The sequence below is a fragment of the Tenrec ecaudatus genome, chromosome 2, assembly GCF_050624435.1.
Source record: "Tenrec ecaudatus isolate mTenEca1 chromosome 2, mTenEca1.hap1, whole genome shotgun sequence".
Classification (NCBI taxonomy): Eukaryota; Metazoa; Chordata; class Mammalia; order Afrosoricida; family Tenrecidae; genus Tenrec; species Tenrec ecaudatus.
In genome coordinates this window covers 32,358,117-32,379,180 of record NC_134531.1, presented here as the reverse complement: position 1 = coordinate 32,379,180, position 21,064 = coordinate 32,358,117, and the positions used below count along the sequence as shown (strand labels likewise).

General features: G+C 46.2%; 1 protein-coding gene across 1 annotated transcript in view; it reads left to right on the top strand.

The window, feature by feature from the left end:
* The window catches only part of ADAMTS12 (ADAM metallopeptidase with thrombospondin type 1 motif 12), a 369,301-nt gene that overhangs the window by 292,101 nt on the left and 56,136 nt on the right, over positions 1-21,064 (top strand). The window contains exons 16-18 of the mRNA XM_075540912.1: positions 2,458-2,596; positions 6,952-7,078; positions 13,763-13,973. Coding sequence (XP_075397027.1) covers positions 2,458-2,596; positions 6,952-7,078; positions 13,763-13,973 — 477 coding nt within the window. The remainder of the gene's footprint in view (positions 1-2,457; positions 2,597-6,951; positions 7,079-13,762; positions 13,974-21,064) is intronic.

Below are 21,064 nucleotides of genomic sequence, written 5' to 3'. Positions count from 1 at the left end.
CACCACCAGGGCTTCTTAGTGGTTTAGAAAAAGCAGAAAGTCCCTTAATGAAATGCCAGTCTCTAAAGTCATCCATTGTGAAGTGTGAGTTTTGTATCAAGTCTTGTTCATATAGGTTGAGGGTCAATTTTTCCTCAGCTATTAAAAGGGTCATATTGCTCCATCATCAATCAGACCTGAGTTTCCATAGCTTTCTAACAATGGTGATGAATGGACATGACCCTTTTGCAAGCTATCATGTGTTTGTCCTCAGACAAAGAGTTTGACTTTGTGAAAGTCTCTGGGGAAGAAGGAGTTAGGATGAAGTATGTGTTCTTCAAAAATGCCTCTCATATGGGTCAAATAATTATAGAAAACAAGTGGACAGATTATACCAGGAGCAGCAAAGTGAGTTGATGGTGACAGATGCCCTGAGAATCAGACACAACCATGTTAGAAGTTTGAAGGAGGTCATTTCAGAATAGAGGAATTGAGAATCAAGCTTGGCAGCTGTGAGCCACCAATGTCAGGCAGACTACATGTCCCCTGCCCACGTGGGAAAGATTGATTTAGGGAGACTTCCAATCCCAAAGATTGCCTCTCAGTTGAAATTGGGTAAGTAGACTGCTTGCAGAAGAGAGTGAGAGGAAGGCTGCAAGGCAAACATTGGCTGAAACCCATGTATATGTTTATACCATGCCTCAAAAGACTCAAGAAGCCGGAGAGCTAAAGAAGGCTAAGACAACAGCTATGACAATGTATCAATTATATAATAATAGAAGTAACCTACTAGACATTTTTCTAATCACTTTTTATCCATTTAGCCCTTAAAGCCACTCTGTTAGTAGAGATTGTTATTAGGGGCTCTGGTGGGGCTATAGGCGCTGACAAGCTTTGGACTGCTAACCACAAAGGAGGCAGTTCAAACCCACCAGTTGGTTCAAGAGGGAACTGTGTGACTTTCTACTCCTCCAAAGACTGACAGTCTCAGAGGCCCTATGAACAGCTGCTGTGAGTCAAAATCAACTCCTTGGTAGTTGAATTCTCATCCTTATGTGTTAAAAATTTTATTTTATAATATAACCTTATCAGTACTCTCCATTACACTTAATACATTTGTCAAATCGTGATTCCTTTCATGGAAACACTTTTCAAACTCATCTGTTTGGGTGGCTGACAGCACCTCCCTCATTTTCCCTCACCTCTTCTGCGTTGTCAAATCACTGCGCTTTCATGTCCCTCTTCATTCGAGGAAACACTAAGAAGTCACACGCAGCGAGGTCAGGTGAGTAAGGTGCATGGGGCAAGAGAGGCATGCTGTTTTCTGCCCAAACTGGGCATACTGAAATAAATGGCTGTGTGAACAGGTACATTGTTGTGGTGGCAAAATCAGTTTCCTGTCTGCCACAAATCAGGCCTTTTTTGTCACATACTGTTACACATCTTTTTTAGAACCTCTAAATAGAATACTTGATTCACAGTCTGAATTGGTGGTACGAACTCTAAATGTACTCCGAATGGAGATTTGCATTCTTTGGGGATGTTGACAGACGTCCAGAACTAAGTTTGTCGTCAATGAACACTGTACTTTTTTGAAATGAGAAACCCACTGGTACACTTGAGTTTTTTACCATAGTGCTGTCCTTTTAAACCATGCTCAATATCACAACAGTTTCTGTGGCCTTTTTCCCAAGCAGGAAACAAAGGTTCAGAGCCGCACACTGTTCTCTTAAAGTAGCCCTCTCAAAAAGAGGTTCAAGCAAAACTGCTTTCACGAAAAAATTCACTGTGACCAGAGAGAACCTTCCCAGGCAAAGGCACTGGGTGCAATAACCCAGGGAGAGTTGCTGGATGCTCGCCTAGAGGAAAGTGCATACTAAGAAAGCTCTGCTCTGCCCAGCAAAATTCTCGGGGGTTCTTTTTGTACCTCCTCGTGTATATATATATTAGAATGGAGAACACATACATGTGCATATGTATGTATGTTGTTGTTTATTGACATTGAGTCTATTTCAACTCGTGACTTACTGAAGCAGCGCTCCAGGGCATTTTAAGAAGCAGGATTGCCAGGCCTGTCCTCTGAGGTACTTCTAGATAGGTTTGAGTCACCAACTTTTCAATAAATAATCACGGCATGCTTAACCATGTGTCACCCAGATTTATGTATATGTATACATATATATGTGTATCTATACACACACAGAGATACATACATATGCATACATGAGGGGGCTTCAGAAGTTCACCCAAAAAAGGAAATGAAAAGGTAATACATTTTTTTCCTTGAAATTTGTGAAGCTCCCTCATGTTTATGTGTGGATATATATGGATAGATAGATAATAAAAATAGATATAGATTCATTAGATGTCATCTGTTCTGGTGCATACTGCCATGGCTGCTTCCACGTGTTTTATGTGACTTTGCTTCACAGCATAAAATCATGGCAGATTTGACCTGCCCCGTGTCTTGCCTTTTAGCTCCTGTTCCAGGTGACGAACCCTGGCATCAAGTACGAGTACACAGTCCGGAAGGATGGCCTTGACAATGACGTGGAGAAGCTGGGGTACTTCTGGCAGTATGGGCACTGGACAGAGTGCAGTACAACATGTGGGACAGGTGAGACTGTGAGACACACTGCCCTGACTGTGAGCCCCTGCCAGCTGCAGGACCGGCCACTGGAAGCCGTCGGAGCCAGCCTCTGCAGTCTGTATCTATCCGTGGGTCTGCAGGACTCCACAAGATACCCTGTGGGCAGTTCATGGACAAGGCCATGGTCTAAAGCAAGCATAGTTTTAAAAAATCATCTTTATAGAGTGGCCTCTGTGAAAGTTTGTATTTTTCTGTTGTTTTTTTATTTTAGAAAAGATTGCATGTCTTTTATAAGAGAGTAACAAAAAGACTTCAAAAGCACTGCTGTGGTAGATAATCCCAGGACCTCAGGAGTACAACGACTCGCCCAAAGGCATGCCCAGCTCTCCTGGTTGCAAACCCAGCGTTCTCCTTCTCCAACTCACTGGACCTTTTTGCTGTGTGGTTTCATCGCACAAATCAAGCTTTGAGAGATTCACTTAATGCAGCCATTAGTCAGGATGGGGTAGGCTCTGCTACATTAACAGAAATGACAAGCTCAGTCATTCAGCATGATGAAGGCTTCTGTTTTACCCATTCTAAGTCTGCCACAGGTTGGCTGTCCTTGCTTCCAGTGAGGAAGAGAGCAACGAGAAGGGCAGATTGGTTCTTGGCAACCTGGGGGTAGGATTGGGGTGAGGGGTGGTGGTGTATGTGATGGGTTGGTCTTAATCATGTGGACATAATCTAACTACAAATGGCGAGGAAGTAAACAGGGCCTCCCATTCATCAGGACAGACAGCTCATTGAAAGAAATTAAACTAAACGATTCATAGGACAACAAGGAAGGCCAACTAGGAAAAAATATGTAAGATCTCTCTGGGGATAGAGTTGCACCTCGGTCCTTGGCTCCGCACGACAAAGAATTCACGCCGAAGCCTGGCTCGTGATCCAAGTGAGTTTAATGAGAGTAGGAAGAAGTTCCAGGCTTTACGCGGCACCCATAGGATTTCTCCCGACCATGCAGCCTGGCAGAGACTGCTCGGGGTCACGCAAAGGTCTCTCTCCCAAGTTTTCCTCCAAAGTCCTGTCTCAAGTTCTTTCTCAAATTCTCTCCCCAGTTCCTTCTCTCTCCCCCTGGCTCCTGCCTTTTCAAGGATTCCAGGGGGAGACGTGGTGGATGACCCCAGATCGACCCCATTGGCTGGATTGAATTCACCTGGCCCAGGTGGGCCGATCAGGGTTTAACACCCACCCTTGCCCACGGCGGGAAAACCTAGGCCTGTGAGCATGTGCAGTGCGCCGCCCTTTGTTCTCGTGCTTGGCTCTCTGGGCATGCGTCAATGGACATCCCATCCCTGCCTATCTGCCTAACAGATACACAAGGCTTTATCTGTGAAGAAGCTTCTAAATGGAACTTAAAGAGAACAGAACCAAATGTTTGAAGCCCCCTGGCAAAGTTATTTTAACCATCACAAGTTTCCCAATGATAAACTTTCACACTGTCTTCCTTTCAGAAACTCACAGATTTTAAAATGTAGAAGACACAACCAGAGATCAAGTAGCTCAGCTTCCTGTTCTCAAAGTCTGAAGGTTATGACACTTAGTTTTCTGCAAAAAGCTTATACTAGTGGTGTGTAGAAGGAAAAGCAGAGACTATTCGGGCTTCTGGGTTCATTTGTTTATTTGGGTGTGATTTTTTTTACTATAAATTAATAAAGCAATGAAATCATTGGTTAAGTTTTACCAAATGAATCCACAAACATCCAGAAGGAGAAAAGGTCAGTGTTTCCTTGTAACATTGGAGAACTAATCCCCCTTTTTGAAACATACAAGACCACTACATTACAAATGTTAATTTATTCATCGACACATTAGCTAATCAACCAATTAATAAATGTGTAATTAGTTAATTCATTCAACTGCTAACTGAAAGACTAGGGGTTCGAGTCCATTCAGAGGATCCTTCCAAGAAAGACTTGGAGATCGGCTTCCGAAAAATCAGCCACTGAAAACTACGTAGGACAGTTGCACTCTGACACACACGAGGGCTCTTTGAGTCAAAGTTGAATTAATGATGTGTTAGTCTGGGTACTTTACAGAAACAAATCCACAGAAACTCATGTATAAGAGAGAGTTTTATATAAAGGCTAAGGGCACATCAAGAAAACATCCCAGCCCAGTGCTGCCCAAACCCACAAGTCCAACATTAACTCATATGTCCGACACCAATCCACAAAGTCCTCCTCCATCTCACAAAACACACACTGTGACGCAGACTGCAGGAGGAAACCCGAATCAGTGAACGGGTAAGCATCTCAGTGCTGGCAGGGGTCTCCCAAGGCTGCATCGGGGTAGGTTCAGGTGGCTTCTCCTCAGGGATGTCTTGCAGGAAGTGAGCCTTGCCAGGGAAAGCAGGGAACTGGCTAAGGCACTGCACCCTGGTGCAACCATCGCAAAGCAAGAGACCAGAGAACTAGAAAGGTGAGGCTCACCGAGCCATTTATCCCTCTGCCCTTCAATTAACCCCACATGTGTTTATCGGCCAGGTTGGCACAATAAACTAGCTACCTCAAATGGCAACTGGTAGGTGGGTTGGAATATTTAGGCCTAATATGGTGTCAGCTATGAGAGACCTGTAAATGCCATCAGAACCGACGAGGGCCGCCAGGACTAGTTATTCTGACGCTTGACACCTAGTTATTAACTTTACCTTATACACTGGAAAACATTGGTCTGACCAAGCTAACTGTTCATCTCACTATTGATTCAGCGGATTGGCCCATGGAGATGCTACTGACGCTCTAAAGCAGTCGTTCTCAACCTTCCTCATGCTGCAACCCTTTAATACAGTTCCTCATGTTGTGGTGACCCCCACACACACCCATAAGATTATTTTCATTGCTACTTCCTAACTGTCATTTTGCTACTGTTATGAATTGGGTGACCCCTGTGAAAGGGTTGTTTGACACCCCACCCACGGGGTCGCGACCCACAGGTTGAGAACCGCTGCTCTAAAGTATATTTTATGGTAAGCTTGAGTGCCCTTCGGCTACCTTGGGGTCAGGAACACTGAGTACATTGACCTGTGCTACTGATGTAACAGAAACAAGCCTTTGGGGGATGTTTCCAATTGATTAAGATCATATCAGTTTTCTTTTGTATTTGGTAAAGTAGAGGGGCAGCAGAAAAAATGGAAGGCCCTCAGCAAGATGGATGGACACAGTGGCTGCTACAATGGGCTCAAACATAAGAACAAGTGGGAGGATGGCACAGGGCTGGCAGTGCTTTGTTTTGTTACACATTGGATCTCTGTGATTCGGAATACTCATGGGCACCCAGTAGCAACAACAAAGTGTATAGGTTTGATGTACAAACATATAAACCAGTTGGTATCGTGTTAACTCCAACTCATGACCACTCCATATTGCAGACTAGAGCTGTTCCCCATTGGAAAAGCATTGGACTACTAACCACAAGGTCAGCAGTTCAACCCCCCAGTAGCTCTGTGGGAGAAAGATGAGGCTGTCTGCTCATGTGTGGACTTGACCTATTCTGCAAGGTAGGGGTGGGGCTCTGCTTTCACACACACCCTGAAGTGGTTTTTCGATTCTTTCCTTTAGAACCATAATGTCTCAAACTTCACATAATTTTGAGTTTTGTACCCATCACATGTAGTTTAGTAAACCCAAGTGTACTAAGTCCTACCTACTGTGCTTATACACCTTTATTAAGGTAAGAGTGGAGCAACTGCCTTGTAACACCTGCTGATGATATCAGCTATGTGTGTCAGTCTCGTTCCCATGGTGATTATAACCTTCTTAAAGTTAGAGACTTTCCACGAAAACCACTTCGTCACAGAGGAGATGCTCGAAGAATAATCGGTTGAGTGAGGTAATGTTGGATTTAAGACTCTCTTGCCTCAAGGCAAGATCTGGTTCTAGTCCTCGAAGCTTTGCCTGATCCCGCACCGAATGCCTAGCAGCTGATAATAATCCCTGGTGGTTAATCAGCTCTTGCTGGGCGCTACGTACTGGATGCAGTGCTTTGCCTGCTACCTGATCCGCAGTGCTGCTGATGCCCAGCGTGGTCATGGAGACTTGAAGGTAAGAGAAGTTAAAGGCTTGGCCAAGAGATGATCTAAAACTGCCCGATGCCAAAGTCAAGTTCTTCACAGAACGTGGTAACTGTATTATTAGCAGCCCTTCTTAAGTAATGTCCCCACTGCATTGCAAAGATGGATAACTAGAGGTCGGCACGATACACCAAATGCCTTTTCAACAACCTTCCCGTCAGTTGGAAAGCATGATAAGCATGATCTCTTGACATGAGTCAGTGACTCACTGGAAATTGAGCATCCATGGGCCTAGGATTCACTGCCTATCTTTCTGCCTGACCCCCAGGTATCCGCCGCCAGACAGCCCGTTGCATAAAGAAGGGCCGGGGAGTGGTGAAAGCTACATTCTGTAACCCAGCGACACAACCCAATGGGAGACAGAAGAAGTGCCATGAAAGGGATTGCCCACCCAGGTAACCAGCTGTCTGGAATGAGGGCTAACTTAATAGTAATCCAATGTGTCATTACAAAGGGACACTCTGCTGCCTTTTTATAAGAGCGAGTCTCAAGCGATTTTTAAAGGGTCCCAGGGTTCTTTCTATGGGACCCAGCAGCAATCTTTGGGGGCGGACGTTGACTCCTGTTTTATAAAGCTGGTATGATGACCCGTCTTTAATTATTTGCCAATCCTCAATCTGTGCAAGCACTGGAAAAGAGGCGCACCCAAAAGTGCTTTGGATTTGGTCTGGGCTCTGCTCCTGCGCATCCTGGTACCCAGTGGTACTGAAGGCTGCAGGGAAAGTGTCCTTGTAGGACAGGGTTTATCACTATTGACATTTGGGGTCAAATAAATCTTTGTTGCACAAGCCTGTGCATTGCAATGTGTTTTGCCCCATTTCTGGCCTGTACCTACTAACTACCAGTGGCAGCATCCCATCCCAGGTTTTCTACAGCCATTTGACAAATAACTGCCAACATTGCCTACATCTTTGGGGTGAAGTGAGGGAGCAACACTATTCTCAATTAAGAACCACTGTTAGAGAGATAATCATTTGCTAACTGTATTTGCTTAAGATAAGGGGGTCCGAGAAGATCATTTGGATGTTGGTATGTGAAGCTTATGTAATAGGAGAAAAGGAGGAATGAACGGAGGGAGGGTGGGCGGAAAGAAGGGAGGATGGGGTTGAAGGAGGGATAGGGAGGGAAGAGGAAATGAAGAGAGGGAAAAGGGAGAGGAAGGAAGGTATGGAGTGAGAGAGGTAGAGAGGAGTCTTTATGTACTGAATCCATCGATCATTCAATTCAGTTCCAAGCAGGCATGCTTTGAAAAGTTTACTTAGTCAGGGAGTTACTCTTTGGGTTGAATTCTAAGGAAGAGCTCGAACAATGTGGGTTCCCAAATATTTGGGTTAAAAAGAAGAGTCCAGATAGGTTAGCCAAGGAAAGCAAGGCCATTTCCTGTAGGTTCCAACAGGCAGGCCCAGAAACCAGGGTTCTTTCCTCTCAGGCCCGGAGGGTCCATTGGATACACAGTTGTGCAGTTGCTCAAGGGTGTCTGAGGTGCTGGGTCCACATCTGCTGCTCTGAAGCGAAAGGGGAGATGCTGTGAGAGCCAAAGCCAGATCCCACAATCGCCTGATTTAGCTGTAGCTAGCTCCTGCTGCTATGTTGCTAGAAAAATCCAGGACAACATGTAACGGCAGTTGCTATCATGCTTCCTCAGGGGAAATGCGTAACCTTACTTAGAGCGAGTGCACAGCCCAGCAAGCATGCTTCATTTTATTGTGTTTGGCAGATACTGTGCTGTCCGTGTAATGAAGGTTTGTGACAGCCCTGCTTAGGAAGTCTGTGGTCAACATTTCTCCGACACCACGCCATCATGTTGCGCCTCGGTGTCACATTTTGGCAATTCTCACAGTATCTCAAACATGTTCATGATCTTACTGCCTCCTTAACAGCCAAGAAACCCCACCAACCCCACCACTATTGAATTAATTCCATGAATTATTTTGAAGCAATAATTTTGATATGCATTGAAAAATCAGGACTTTCTACCCCAATAATGAGTCTGAAAAACTCCCCGGGACAGTTCCACCTTGTCCGACAGGGTTAGTATGAGTGGGCGCTGCGTAAATGGCAGGCAGTTTTTACTTCTACGGCATCAGAAACATCGTGTGGCTCACATGACTGCCTCGTGTGTATTATTGTAGATCGGGAGCCGAACCTCAGCGTCACAGAGGTATGCCTGTTGTTTACAGAATCTGTGTTCTAGCACACTTCCTCTCCCCCGAAGTGCATGGCCCTTGGCACCAATTAGATAATAATCACCACGCCATGTCCAGAGTTCTTCCCTTGCTTGTCAAAACCAGCCTCTTTGTGAGATTAGCTTCCTTCTTAAAACCATGGTATTGATTTTCTGAATCTGATTTTACCCATAGGGCTCATACTTTCATGTTTATGGTTTCACCGGGCACTTCCTCGGCCTTCCTGTGAGCAGCACAGAAGTAGGTTTTCATGAATACAACTGTCTATGTATTTACTATAAACAATCAGTAAATACTGAACCCAACCCTCATTGGTCTGTGAAAGTTGGATATTAAAAAAAAAAAAGAAGACAGAAGAGTCAATGGAATTCAGTTGGGGTGTTAGCAATCAACAATGAATGTATATGGATTCTCAAAAGGACATATAAATAACTCTTAGAAGAAATAGAGCCAGAATGTGCCTTAGAAGAAAGCATTGGAGATCTGCTTCCAAAAATCAACCCCTGAAAATCATATGGAGTACAGTTAGCCTTTGCCACACACATGGAGTCACCCTAAGTAGGGACTGGCTCCAAAGTAATGGGTTGATTTTTAGCTAGAGTCTGGAATATGGATATTATCCCCATGTGGTATACCAGGCAATCAGGGTTCTGAGACTTTGAATGCCACCCCCCAGGGAAAAGGGATAAAGAGGAAATGGACCATTTTAGCAGCCTGTGATTTTCCAAGCCCTTTCTGTATTGCCATATCAATTAATTTATGCTGTTAGCATCTGTGATTTGGCAGATATTTTTATACCCATTGACAGAAGGGCACGAATACCTCAGAGGGTCATAAAAGTGTCCCAGGATAATATGGCTGCAAGTGGAAGAGCCTGGATTGGAGCCGAAAGCTGGCTGCTGAGCAGTCTGTGATGGCACCCTCACCTGGCTGGGTCTCAGGATAGGCACGCTGCAGCAACGGACAAAGACCACCCACGTTCAGAATATTTCTTACACGTCACAGTGAGATGGTAGAAACCAAGGAGGGAAGAATCTGACCCCAAAGTAAATGGTGCGCTGCAAACTCAAAGCAGGATTCCGGGAGAGAAGACATTAACTTTTAAAAGACTAAGTGGTGGTTTTCCTGTTGGATCGTGACTTGTGTTTGCAAGCTTCGTCCAGTGGTTTCCTTGGAGATGGATTTCAAGTGGCAGCATCCTCTCTGGCACCTCATTTCCATGAGCCCTGCAGAGTTCGTGGCCTTATTTGCAGCTGTCATTTCCTCTCCCAAAGGATTTGATGTGCAAGGGTTCATCTTTCTCCCCCTGGAATATTTTCCTTCGGTGATATCCTTTCTCTTCGTTTAATGTGGACATTCCGTCTTCTTTCCCAAAGGAGTCATCAGGAGAAACACTTTCCATTTTTAATCAAGCCTTTGGGTGACCTAACCATAAGAAGCACGCAGGGCCTCCCATCCCCCCATTACCCGAGCCACGCGCTCAGGACAGAAGTCTTGGAGAGCGTGTGTAGGACGGCGTTTCCTCTCTTGGAGGACCATCTTTGGAAGTGAAGGGTCTCTGACACCAGGTGGAGGCCAATTGAGTCTCTTCTCTCCCTCCCGACGGCCCTCCAAACTGTGGTTTACCGCAAAACCAAACTCTGCTAGTTTGTAGCCAGGGGGTGCCCAGCATATTCAGAATGCACACTGACCATCTGACAGCACTTCATTCCGGCCCAGCAGCTGCTGCTGCATTTTGGCTTCAGTGACAAAGAATGGCTGTCGTCGTTGTACCGTTCATTGGTTCTGACTCACGGGGGCCCTGTGTACAACAGAACGGAGCGCCACCTCATCCTGCACCATCCTCACCGTCCTTCTGATGGTTGGGCCCATGTTGCAGCCACTCTGTCAATCCATCGAGTCGAGGGTCTTCCTCTTCTGACCTGCCCCTCTGTTTCGTCAAGCACGATGTCCTTTTCCAGGGACGGGGTGAAGCATTCCGGCTGAACACCTTCCCAAACTGATCTGTTTCTTCTTCTTTCATAGTCTTCACCAGCACGGAAGTTCAAAGGCATTGATTCTTCTTTGGTTGTCTTTCTTCAGTGTCCAACACTCACATGCACGGGAGACCATTGAACCCACCCTGGCTTGGGCCAGGTGCACCTTAATCCTTAAAGTGACATGTTTGCTTTCCAACATGTTGAAGGTGTCTCGTGCCGCAGATTTGCCTAATGTAATCTTTTCATATCTTGGTTGCTGCTTTCATGAGTATTGTTTGTGGATCCAAGTAAGACAAAAATCTGTGACAACTTCAATCTTTTCTCCAATTATCATGATGTTACCAATCGGCCCAGCTGTGTGGATTCTGGTTTCCTTGCATTGAGGCTACAACTCTTGATCTCCATCAACAAGTGCTTCAAGTCAGGACTCCAGTGCTTCAAATGACAACATTCAGCAAGCAAGGTTGAGTCATCTGCATGTCACAGGGTGTTAATAAGCCTTCCCCTGACCCTGATGCCAAATTTGTCTTCCCAGAATGCAGCTTCTCTGGTCACTTGCTCAGCATACAGTTGGATTCTCACGCTCAGAGCCGTTGACAGTGTGCGACTGGAAAGCTCATGGGTGTGGGGGACTTCCCTGTACATTACAGGATGTGTCCCGCCATTCCTGGCTTATACCTGCAGATGCAAGTGCCACCTCCATACCCCCAGCCTCCAGACTGTGTCAACCAAAATGACTTCAAATATTGCCAAATTTTCCTTATTCGGTGGGACGGGGGGAACATGGCATGTGTAGGAGATGAGCAGGCCAGAGGAAAATGCAGTCGGATACCAGGAGATAGTCAGAATATGGAGACCATGTATTCCTAAGAGGGAATAGTGGGGCCTAGGAGGCACTGTCAGCTAGGCATTGCACTCCTAGCCAAAAGGTCAGCGTATCAAATCCATTAGGCACACATCAGGAGAAAGGTGAGGCTGTCTGCCCCTGTAAAGATTTACAGCCGGAAACACTATATAGGAGTGCTATAAGTCAGAACTGACACAATGGCAAAGGTGGGGGGGGATCAAGTACATATATTGTAATAATAGTTATTCTCTTGGGCTGCATTTGAATTTGGAATATGAGGGCTATTAGGGGAAAGATTAGTATGAGGAAAGAAAATCATTCTAGAGCTTGATTGTTTAAAGAAAATGATTATGCTTATCAAAAGTTAACAAATTCAGATTTTGGACTTTGACTTCTCTGAGTCATATTGATTAATGAGATTAGATTGGCCTAGTTCTTTGGAGTTCAAAAGTCAGCATGGTAGTGGCTAAAGGTACAGATAAGAGAGATATTCTCAGGCCCTCTTCTGAATCCCTTGAACTTCGGAGAAAATGATGGTTCAAATGATATTTAATGATATTTAACTTTTCAAGAATAACTTCAGGCTCTTCAAGAGGAGAGAGAGAGAGAGAAAGGGAGGAAGACATAGGAAAAGATACAGGGTTTTACTTCTATTAAATGCACGACTTCTACTTCTATTAAATGCACGACTCATACTAAAACACAAGATTCAATCCCTAGGGGGAAATTCTTATGTCAGTCATAGCCATGTATTTGGTACTTGGAAAACTAGTGGTTTCCAGGCCTTGGCTGCATTTACTGGCTAAAACATCAAAAAACACTTTCACGTTGACCCTACCCCCAGGATATTCTAATTCAATTGGTCTGCTGAGATAGGTGGACATTGCTCTCTTTTTTTGTTTAAATTCTCCATGAACTAATATGTGAGAGGCACTGATGTAGCTCCAGTCATTCTGCAGTTTTTACACTGAAACCAGGATGAGAAGATGTACTCATGGTTAGCAGGTCAGGAAAGATGCAAGAAGGTGATGCATGATCAGTCAGGCCATTATCTGTCAAGTGTGTTAGGTGTCATTTCAGATAAGAGGAAAATCCATGCCAAAAATTAAAAAGGTCCATTCGGTGGCTTTTGTTCTTCACTAATTAGACCTGGTCTTTTGACTCCTGGAATCGCATGTCCCTCAGAGCGTTCCAGCAGGATTCCGGTTTAAATGTCCCATACATATAAATGTGCCCATAAACATGACCACAGCAAGCTGTTGTCAGCTTCCTGGAGGCTGTGAGGTGATGGCAGACACCAGCAATGAGACGGACAACAGAGAACGAGTGGACCAGGCTCCTGAGCCCTGGGCTTGGAAAGCCTTTGCAGAGAAACAGAGAAGTTTAAATTAAGCAGAATGTCCCCGGAGACAGTGGAGGAGATTCCAGGGAGAGAAAGCAAGGAGGACTATTATCCTTCTGTGATGATGCAGCTCAAAGCCCTGTAGCAAGCAATTAGACAAGTTAGACTTTCAGTCAGCTCAGATGAAGGCCCTTCGAGACTGACATTTTATACACTCAGGAGTGTGCTGGTCCTCCCGTGAAAATGTCAACGAAAGGGCAACGTAGATCAACAGAGTGAAGGTTCCTTTGGTTTCTCATCTTGTGGTTGTTCCGTGCCATCAAGTCCGTCCTGACTCATAGCGACCCTGTGCACAACCGAACAGAGAAGGACCCTGAGACTCAGAGAAGTCAGGTAACCTGCTTAAAGCTGCACAGCAGCCACTTAGACCTCAGTTCACTCGACTGTAAAACGAGTGGGTACTTATTATTTCATGATGACCATTATTGTTTGAAGTCGTCTTCTTTAGCCACAATGTAGGCCAGGTTCTCCGCTGGGCTCTGGAACTCGGATAGACGGAATCCTCTCCTTAGAATGCCCTTTCCTGGGCAAAGCGTCAAGTACTCCCCTCTCCCTGCCAGGCCTGTGACCTTGGGTTTCTGGGCCTGGTTTGCGTCTCCCGGAGCGTGGAAGGGACGGTGTGGGCTTTGGGGAGTGTGCCTTCACCTGCCCATGTCTGTCCACAGGTGGTGGGCAGGGGAATGGGAAGCATGCTCGACGACCTGCGGGCCCTCCGGAGAGAAGAAGAGGACGGTGCTGTGCATTCAGACCACGGGCTCCGATGAGCAGGCTCTCCCCACGCAGGACTGCCAGCACCTGCTGAAGCCCAAGCCTCGGGTGTCCTGCAACAGGGACATCCTGTGTCCCTCGGACTGGACCGTGGGCGACTGGAGCGAGGTGCGTTGGGGGGGGGGTGTTGACGGAAAGCGACATCATTCATAGCTCACCAGCCCCACCAGCTCCTCCAGTTACCAAAGGGACCTTGGGCCAAACTGCACACTAACCAGCAACCATCTGGCCTATCTCTCACCACCATACATGCATCTTCTCCCTCTTGTTTTCCATTCCTCTAGGATTGTGTTCTCACGTGCCCCACAGTCAGTTATGTCCAGGGGTGTGCTGGAGCCCACTCAGGCCGACCTAGGACAACTAAGTGATGCATTGCCATGATGCTTGCTGAGCACGAGGTCTTAAACTGTTTGTCGTACATTGAGGGGGGTTCCCTACCCGACCCCCCAGGAGCCAGTTTGCTCAGTGTTTACCATCAGAGCTCTGATGAGTCAAACCAAGGCAGGGTCATGCTAGTGGGGGAACAGAGGCACTGCCCTGACAGTGACAGCAGCCTCTCCAATCACACACCTGTCAGTCTGTGTCAAGGCCAGGTCTGACCAACCTTAGCATGTTTGCTGTTATTAGCCCCCCCCCCCGCCCACACAAATTAGAGATGGGTTGTATCTTCTCACACGATTAATCTGATCTAATTCTCTGAGTATAATTAGAAATCAGTGGGCTAGAAGGTTATTGCAAACTTAGAGCATTTCATTTTCGGCAGGTCACCATGGAAACTGGTGCGACCCGGCCTGAGCATGTCCCCGAGTGATGGGGCATGATCAGCACCCTTCTTTTCCTCAAAGGCGTGTAGTCTCGGTTGGACCTCAGTTGGGCTGAGCTGTGCTTATTTTAGCTAATGCCTTGGCGAATGGCTGGAAAACAAAGGATTTCTTAAGCTATTTGTAGGTGTCTTCGGACATCTTACGGGCTTCATTAGGAGGCCATACACTTTCTGTAACCATGATCCCATTCACTGGAATTTTCTAGAAACTCCTCTTGGGAGGTACCTTCAGAGAAAATTGAACATGTTTGAATCCGGAGAATAAGAGCCACATAAACTCCTTCCCCCCAAAGCCTGTGTGTTTAGAAAGTATATATATTTGGCTAGAAATATATAACCTAGAGCAGAGCCCTGAGGACATAGTGAGTGGCGTTGGGCTGCCAACTGCAAGGTCAGCAGTTTGAAATCCCAGCTTCTCCAAGGGAGAAAGATGGGGCTTTCGACTCCTATAATGACTTTCGAGCTCAGAAACTCAGAGGAAGTTCTACCATATCCTGTAGGGTTGCTATTCCTCAGCAGCGACTCAATAGCAGTGACACTGAGACGCGAGGGAGCCTAGAAAGGTGCTCCAGAGGTGCGGTATTAGTTAAAGACGAATTCTAAACCTTGTGTAAGAAACAAGGCCATACTGGAGATCCCCTCAGAGAGGGGTCTAGAGGAGGAGATGAGTCAGTCAGGGTGCGACATAGCACCGATGAAGAATACAGCTTTCCTCCAGTTCCTAAATGCTTCCTCCCCCCCCAGATACCATGATCCGAATTCTGCCTTGCAAGACTGGATAGGGCAGAGGTTGTACACTGGTGCATATGGGAGCTGGAGGCACAGGGAATCCAGGGTGGACGATACCTTCAGAACTAGGGGTGTGAGGGGCGATACTGGGAGGCTAGAGGGTGAGTGGGTCGGAAAGGGGGAACCGATACAAGAATCTACATGTGACCTCCTCCCTGGGGAATGGACAACAGAAAAGGGGGTGAAGGGAGACGCCGGATAGGGCAAGATATGACAAAATAATAATTTATAAATTATCAAGGGCTCATGAGGGAGGGGGGAGCAGGGAGGGAGGGGACAAAAGAGGACCTGATGCAAAGGGCTTAAGTGGAGAGCAAATGCTTTGAAAATGATGAGGGCAAAGAATGTACAGATGTGCTTTATACAATTGATGTATGTATATGTATGGATTGTGATAAGAGTTGTATGAGTCCCTAATAAAATGTTAAAAAAAAAAAAAAAGAAACAAGGCCATGCTCATACCAGAGAGAAGTCAGAGCCTTCTCGCTGCTTCTCTTGGGGAAGGATGATGACAGCATGTGAGGCCTGGCCTATGAGTTCACAGCCAAGTTAAATTGTTGTAAATTATAGTGTTGTCACAATAAGGCTGAATGGGGTATTGTGCCTGGGCCATTAAGTCTGTTTACCAAAACTGTGCTGGCCACATGGAGGCAGTTAATAATGTTCTTCTGGTAGATTTTGCAATTGCCAGAATCTGCCTGCTTTCTCAAAGGAATGCAATCACAGACTCAGCGGAGCAGTGCTTTCTTCTTGTGTGCAAGCTTAAGGGCTGCACAATGACCTGCCCTCACTGATGCCTGAGGGACCAAAGGTTGGCACCATGGGACAACTACTGGTGTCTGGTTTTTGTTTGCTTTGTTTTTTAATGCAAGCCATTGGATTGACCCTGGACATTCGACCTGGGGTCCAGTTTCTCCTACTTGACTGAGCTGATACAGGCTGAGCTGCCACCTCCACTCAGGATATGTTACAAAGAAAGGGCCTTTCAGCTAAGTTACCATCAAACGATTGATGGGATGTATCTTCTTTTCATTCCCCTGTGCTATTTTGCTTGTGTCTGGGGGGGGGGGGGTGTGCATTAAGCATTCGACTGCGTAATTGGAGGTTCACACCCACCATGGGAGAAAGATGAGCTTTTCTTTTCTCATAAAGACTGACAGTCTCAGAAACCCTATTCTGTCCTATGGTACCACACGGAGTGGGAATCAAATGGACAGTATTGGGTTTGTTTTTCTGGATTCTGGGGTTGAGTGAGTGTACACACATCAGCCTTCCAGCTTATCTGGAAGTTGATGCGATCTCTTTAACTTCTTAGCTTTGCACGCCTGGCTAATTTTGAAGAGAGATGGTGCAGTGATTCTTGGTATGTGCAGTATTTATCAGCTGCTTTTTTAAATCTTGAAATCCATGTTATTGGAAGCAAAGTAGTCTAGCAAGGAGGTCCAGGGTGGTGGAAATAGTTAAGCACTTGGCTACTAGACAAAAGGTTGGCGCTTCAAGTCCAATTCTTAGCACCTGCAAAGCCAGGCCTAGTAAACTGCCCTCAAAAGGCCCCAGCCTTCAAATGCCAATGAAGCCATCTGAGGTGGGTGTGGCATGGCCACGAGTCAGCATCAGCTCAGGGGCAACTAACAGTAGCAATCGTGCTCCTGCATCGCCTAGTAACTGGTCTCCAATAACCCTGCAGGAGCCTCATGAAAGCCTAGGTGACATAGTAGTTCCTTGTCCGGCTGCAAGATCAGCAGTTTGAAACCACCAGGCGTTCCATGGGAGAAAGATTCAACTTTGTTCTCCCATAAGAGTTATAGTCTCAAAAGCCTCTGGGGGAGGGGGGTGGAAGAGGAGGGGAGGGGGGCCATTCTACCCTGTCCCATACCATCCCTAAGAGTCAGAAGTGACTTGATGGCAGTGATTTTGGTTTAGTTTGGGTTTGCGAGAATCTGAACCCATGGGATAACTGGGCCCAAGCAATGGATGCTCCACATCAGGAGGCAGAAACTGAGTCCTATAGAATCCTTCCTTCCTGAGCAGACCAGAGCAGGGAGGAGAAAAGGCCAAGTCATGAGCACCTCTTCTCTGTTAGAGAACCTTCCCAACCTCAGCCATGAAGGGAGGGTTGGCTGAGGAGAAGCAGGCTGGCAAATCATCCCCCACCCTGCAGCCTTAAAAGAGGGAAGACTGTCTCACTAGTGGAAGCCCAAGGCCACCCCAGGGAAACTTCTGCCCCTAAAACCTGTCCCTCCATGCACTGGGCTCCATCCAACCTCCTACCACTAAAATCAAGTTCTACCAATGATTCGCCCCGATTTTACCCACCTTATTTTCTAAAGTTAGGGAGTCAAAGAGGGAGCTCTATTTGGCTGTAGACCAAAACCAAGCTGGCAAAGGATGTGCTGTCTCGCTCCGAGTTCATGTTGTTACCTCTGGAGCCTGTGTCCGTTCCTAGGCTCAAATCTTGGTTCCGCCACTGACTAGATGTGTGAGAGCTGTATCCTCTCTCTAACTCATTTTATAGGTTTATGTGGCTTTTCTTCATAAAACGAGATGAAAGTATTCATTCTAAAAGGAAGTGGTGAGGAATAAATAAGTAAATATATCCACTAGACCAGGGTGCGGCACACCATAAGCCCTATCCAGATAAGCATTTTCTAGTAAAGCAAAGCAAGGGAAGTAACGACAACAACATCCACGGTTTGATGAATGTTCTCCACACTAGGGAGAGGGCCCCATTTCATGATCCTCAGAATCACCTTCTGAGGTTGGTCTTATTTCACTAATTCTCCCAGGTTCAACTAAGTAATTTGAAGTCACCCCAGAACTCCCAGCTAGTAAGTGGTGGAGCTGAGATTCAAGTCCAGCGCCGGTTTGAAATGTTGCCCTTCTGGGGGTGAGGGCCCGGGCTTTGTCTTGGCTGGCACCAGTCACTGCACGTTTCCTTAGCCTCATTGTCCTTCTGGTTGGCAGCCCGACAGAGGTGCTATTTTGTGTGTTCTGATTTAGATGCGTATGTCGGAAGCACGAGTCTTCGGGAAGACAGACTATGTGTGTATGTTTCTGCAGAGCTTTTTTCCAAACACCCTTCAAGCAGTTTATGTGTTCTAGGCAGTGAGGTGGTGAAATACAGCTCCTTGTCCTGAAGGGGAGCAGAAGCCGGCATGTTAAGCCCAAGACTGACACAGTGATAATGACTGAGCCTGGTGCAACCAGGCAACCATGGTGAGAAGGGAAACATGGGAGGTTCCATAATTCATTCTGTCTGGTAGATGGAGCGTATCTCTTCTTGAAGACATACCTTGGAGTCATAAATTACCAAATGAATGAAGCCAAGTATGATAACTTGAATGAATGTCATCAGGCCTTTAATAGAGTCTCTGAGAATGGATTAGAAAATGATTAGTATTATGCTTGGTAGGAGTGATACCATCTTCTCATTCTCTTTCCTTGCCTGGATGGATGCGTGAATGGATGGATGGATATGGGTAGAGGTGGATGGATAAAAGGATGAATGAGTGGATGGATGAGTGATGGGTGGATAGACAGATGGATGATGGATGATGGGTGGGTGGATGGTGGCTGGCTGACTGGGTGCGTGATGAATATGGATGAATGGATATTTGGATGAATAGATGGTTATGCATATGTCGGTAGGTGGATATGAATGGATGACTACAAGGCCATAGAAAGTACCATGTAGTCCATGAGTGTGGCGGGCTTTGTGCCTCCGAGCAGGAAGAAACGTGGGAAGAGTCCTGGCTGACATCTGGGATGCTCACAGGTTCTAATCTGAGTGTCGCATACACTCACTGCACAGTTGGAGGAAGATGAGTTCGTCTTAAAGAGACCTAGTTTCCTGGACTCTATACCAAGTGTGGTATATCTCCTGGCATTCAGAAAATATTAGATAATGAAATGTGTAGATGAAATGCGATAGTAATTTCCCTGGGGGTTTTAGCCCTAATAATCCCTAACTCTCTGGCCTGGTGATTGAACGTCTGTTCTCATTTACGAAGACAGGGATATGGCAAGGGTTGATGTAATCCATGTGGTGCATGTCGGCACTTAACATAAAAAAATAAAATAAGACCTCACTGCCATCGAGTCGATCCTAACTCAAAGTGGCCTGATAGGACAAGCAGAGCTGATACTGTGTTTTTGAGACTGCAACTCTACAAGCAGTTTATGTGTCCCAGGCAGTGAGGTGGTGAAATACAGATCCTTGTCTCTCTCCCAGGGAGCAGCTCGTACTTTCAAACTGCTGACCCTGTGAATAACAGCCCAATCCGCAGCCCATTACGCCACCAGGGCTCCTTAACATAGTGGCTGGCACGCAGTAGGTAATGAGAAAATGGTAGCTGGTATCAACAAGGATGAAGGCCAGGGTCTATCTTCCAAGCTATGTCAGCCAAGCCAGGTCAATGACATCCTGGAGGAATTGATGTGGGCTCTTGCATTACCCTCTAATCCTCTCCCTGAGCTCAGGGCATTTTATCCCCCAAAGAACAGGAAGCACAGAGTTTAGCATCTTCACAGTTTTCAAGGATCTTAAGAATATTTGAGCCGTGAGGGGGTCGGGGGAGGCGGGGGGACTTCATGCATTGCTTCTGTAGAAACAAAAAAGAAGGTATAATAATCTTTTACACCAATATCTAATTACACAAGCAGAGCAAGTACTTCCTGGGCATTTTTATGTGGCTTCAGCATCTCCATAGGTATTATCACATGTAATCCTACAATAGCCCCATATTAAAGATGAAGAAACCGAGGCAGGTCAATGTGCCTGAGAAACTTGCCCAAGGTCGCACAGCTACCAAGCCCCAAACCAGGATTTGAATCTAAGCAACAGAGCTCCTGCTCTGAACACACATCTTGGATGTCTGGACGTTTTAGGAAGTGGACAAGTCATAGGGATTCTAAGCATTTATTGGGTGTGAAAACCACGTGCAGGTCGACTTTTCTCACTTTGCCGGAATCCCAGCGGCTGCATATTGATTCCTGAGAAATCAGAGCCACTTACACATTAAATTAGAACTTTCCACCAAACGTTTCCAAAAGAATCAGGAGCCTTTCAAATCGTTGTTTTGTTTTTTTACAAAAAAGGACTATAGCTCGCCTGGGACTAGAGAGGCAGGTGGATGCACTTGGCCTGGCACGGGACAAAGGTTCCCAAGGCAGGCATGTCTCTGGGGAATTTAACCTGCCCTTCTTGTCCCTGCCCCCAACAAGCAAACAAATGAATGAACAGAACAATCGATTATTCGAGTAACAGGATTTTTTATCGAGTGCCAGGCTGGGCCACATAGGGTTGGAATGCATGAGGGGCTGGATAGTCGAGACATTGATTCTCGCCAGTAAGCTTCCCCTTGCTGTACAGACAGAAGGCACTGCAGCAAGCATGAAGGTCTTGTCTACTGTGAAATGAAGGAGCTCTGATAGAGTAGTGGCTAAGTACTGGATATGACTAACCGAAAGGCCAATGGTTTGAACCCTTTAGCTAACCGAAGGCCAACACTTTGTGTGAGGCTGCTACCTGCTTCTCTGAACTCTGTCGCCAGCTGTCCCCTTCTCTTTCGATATGGGGTGTCTATAA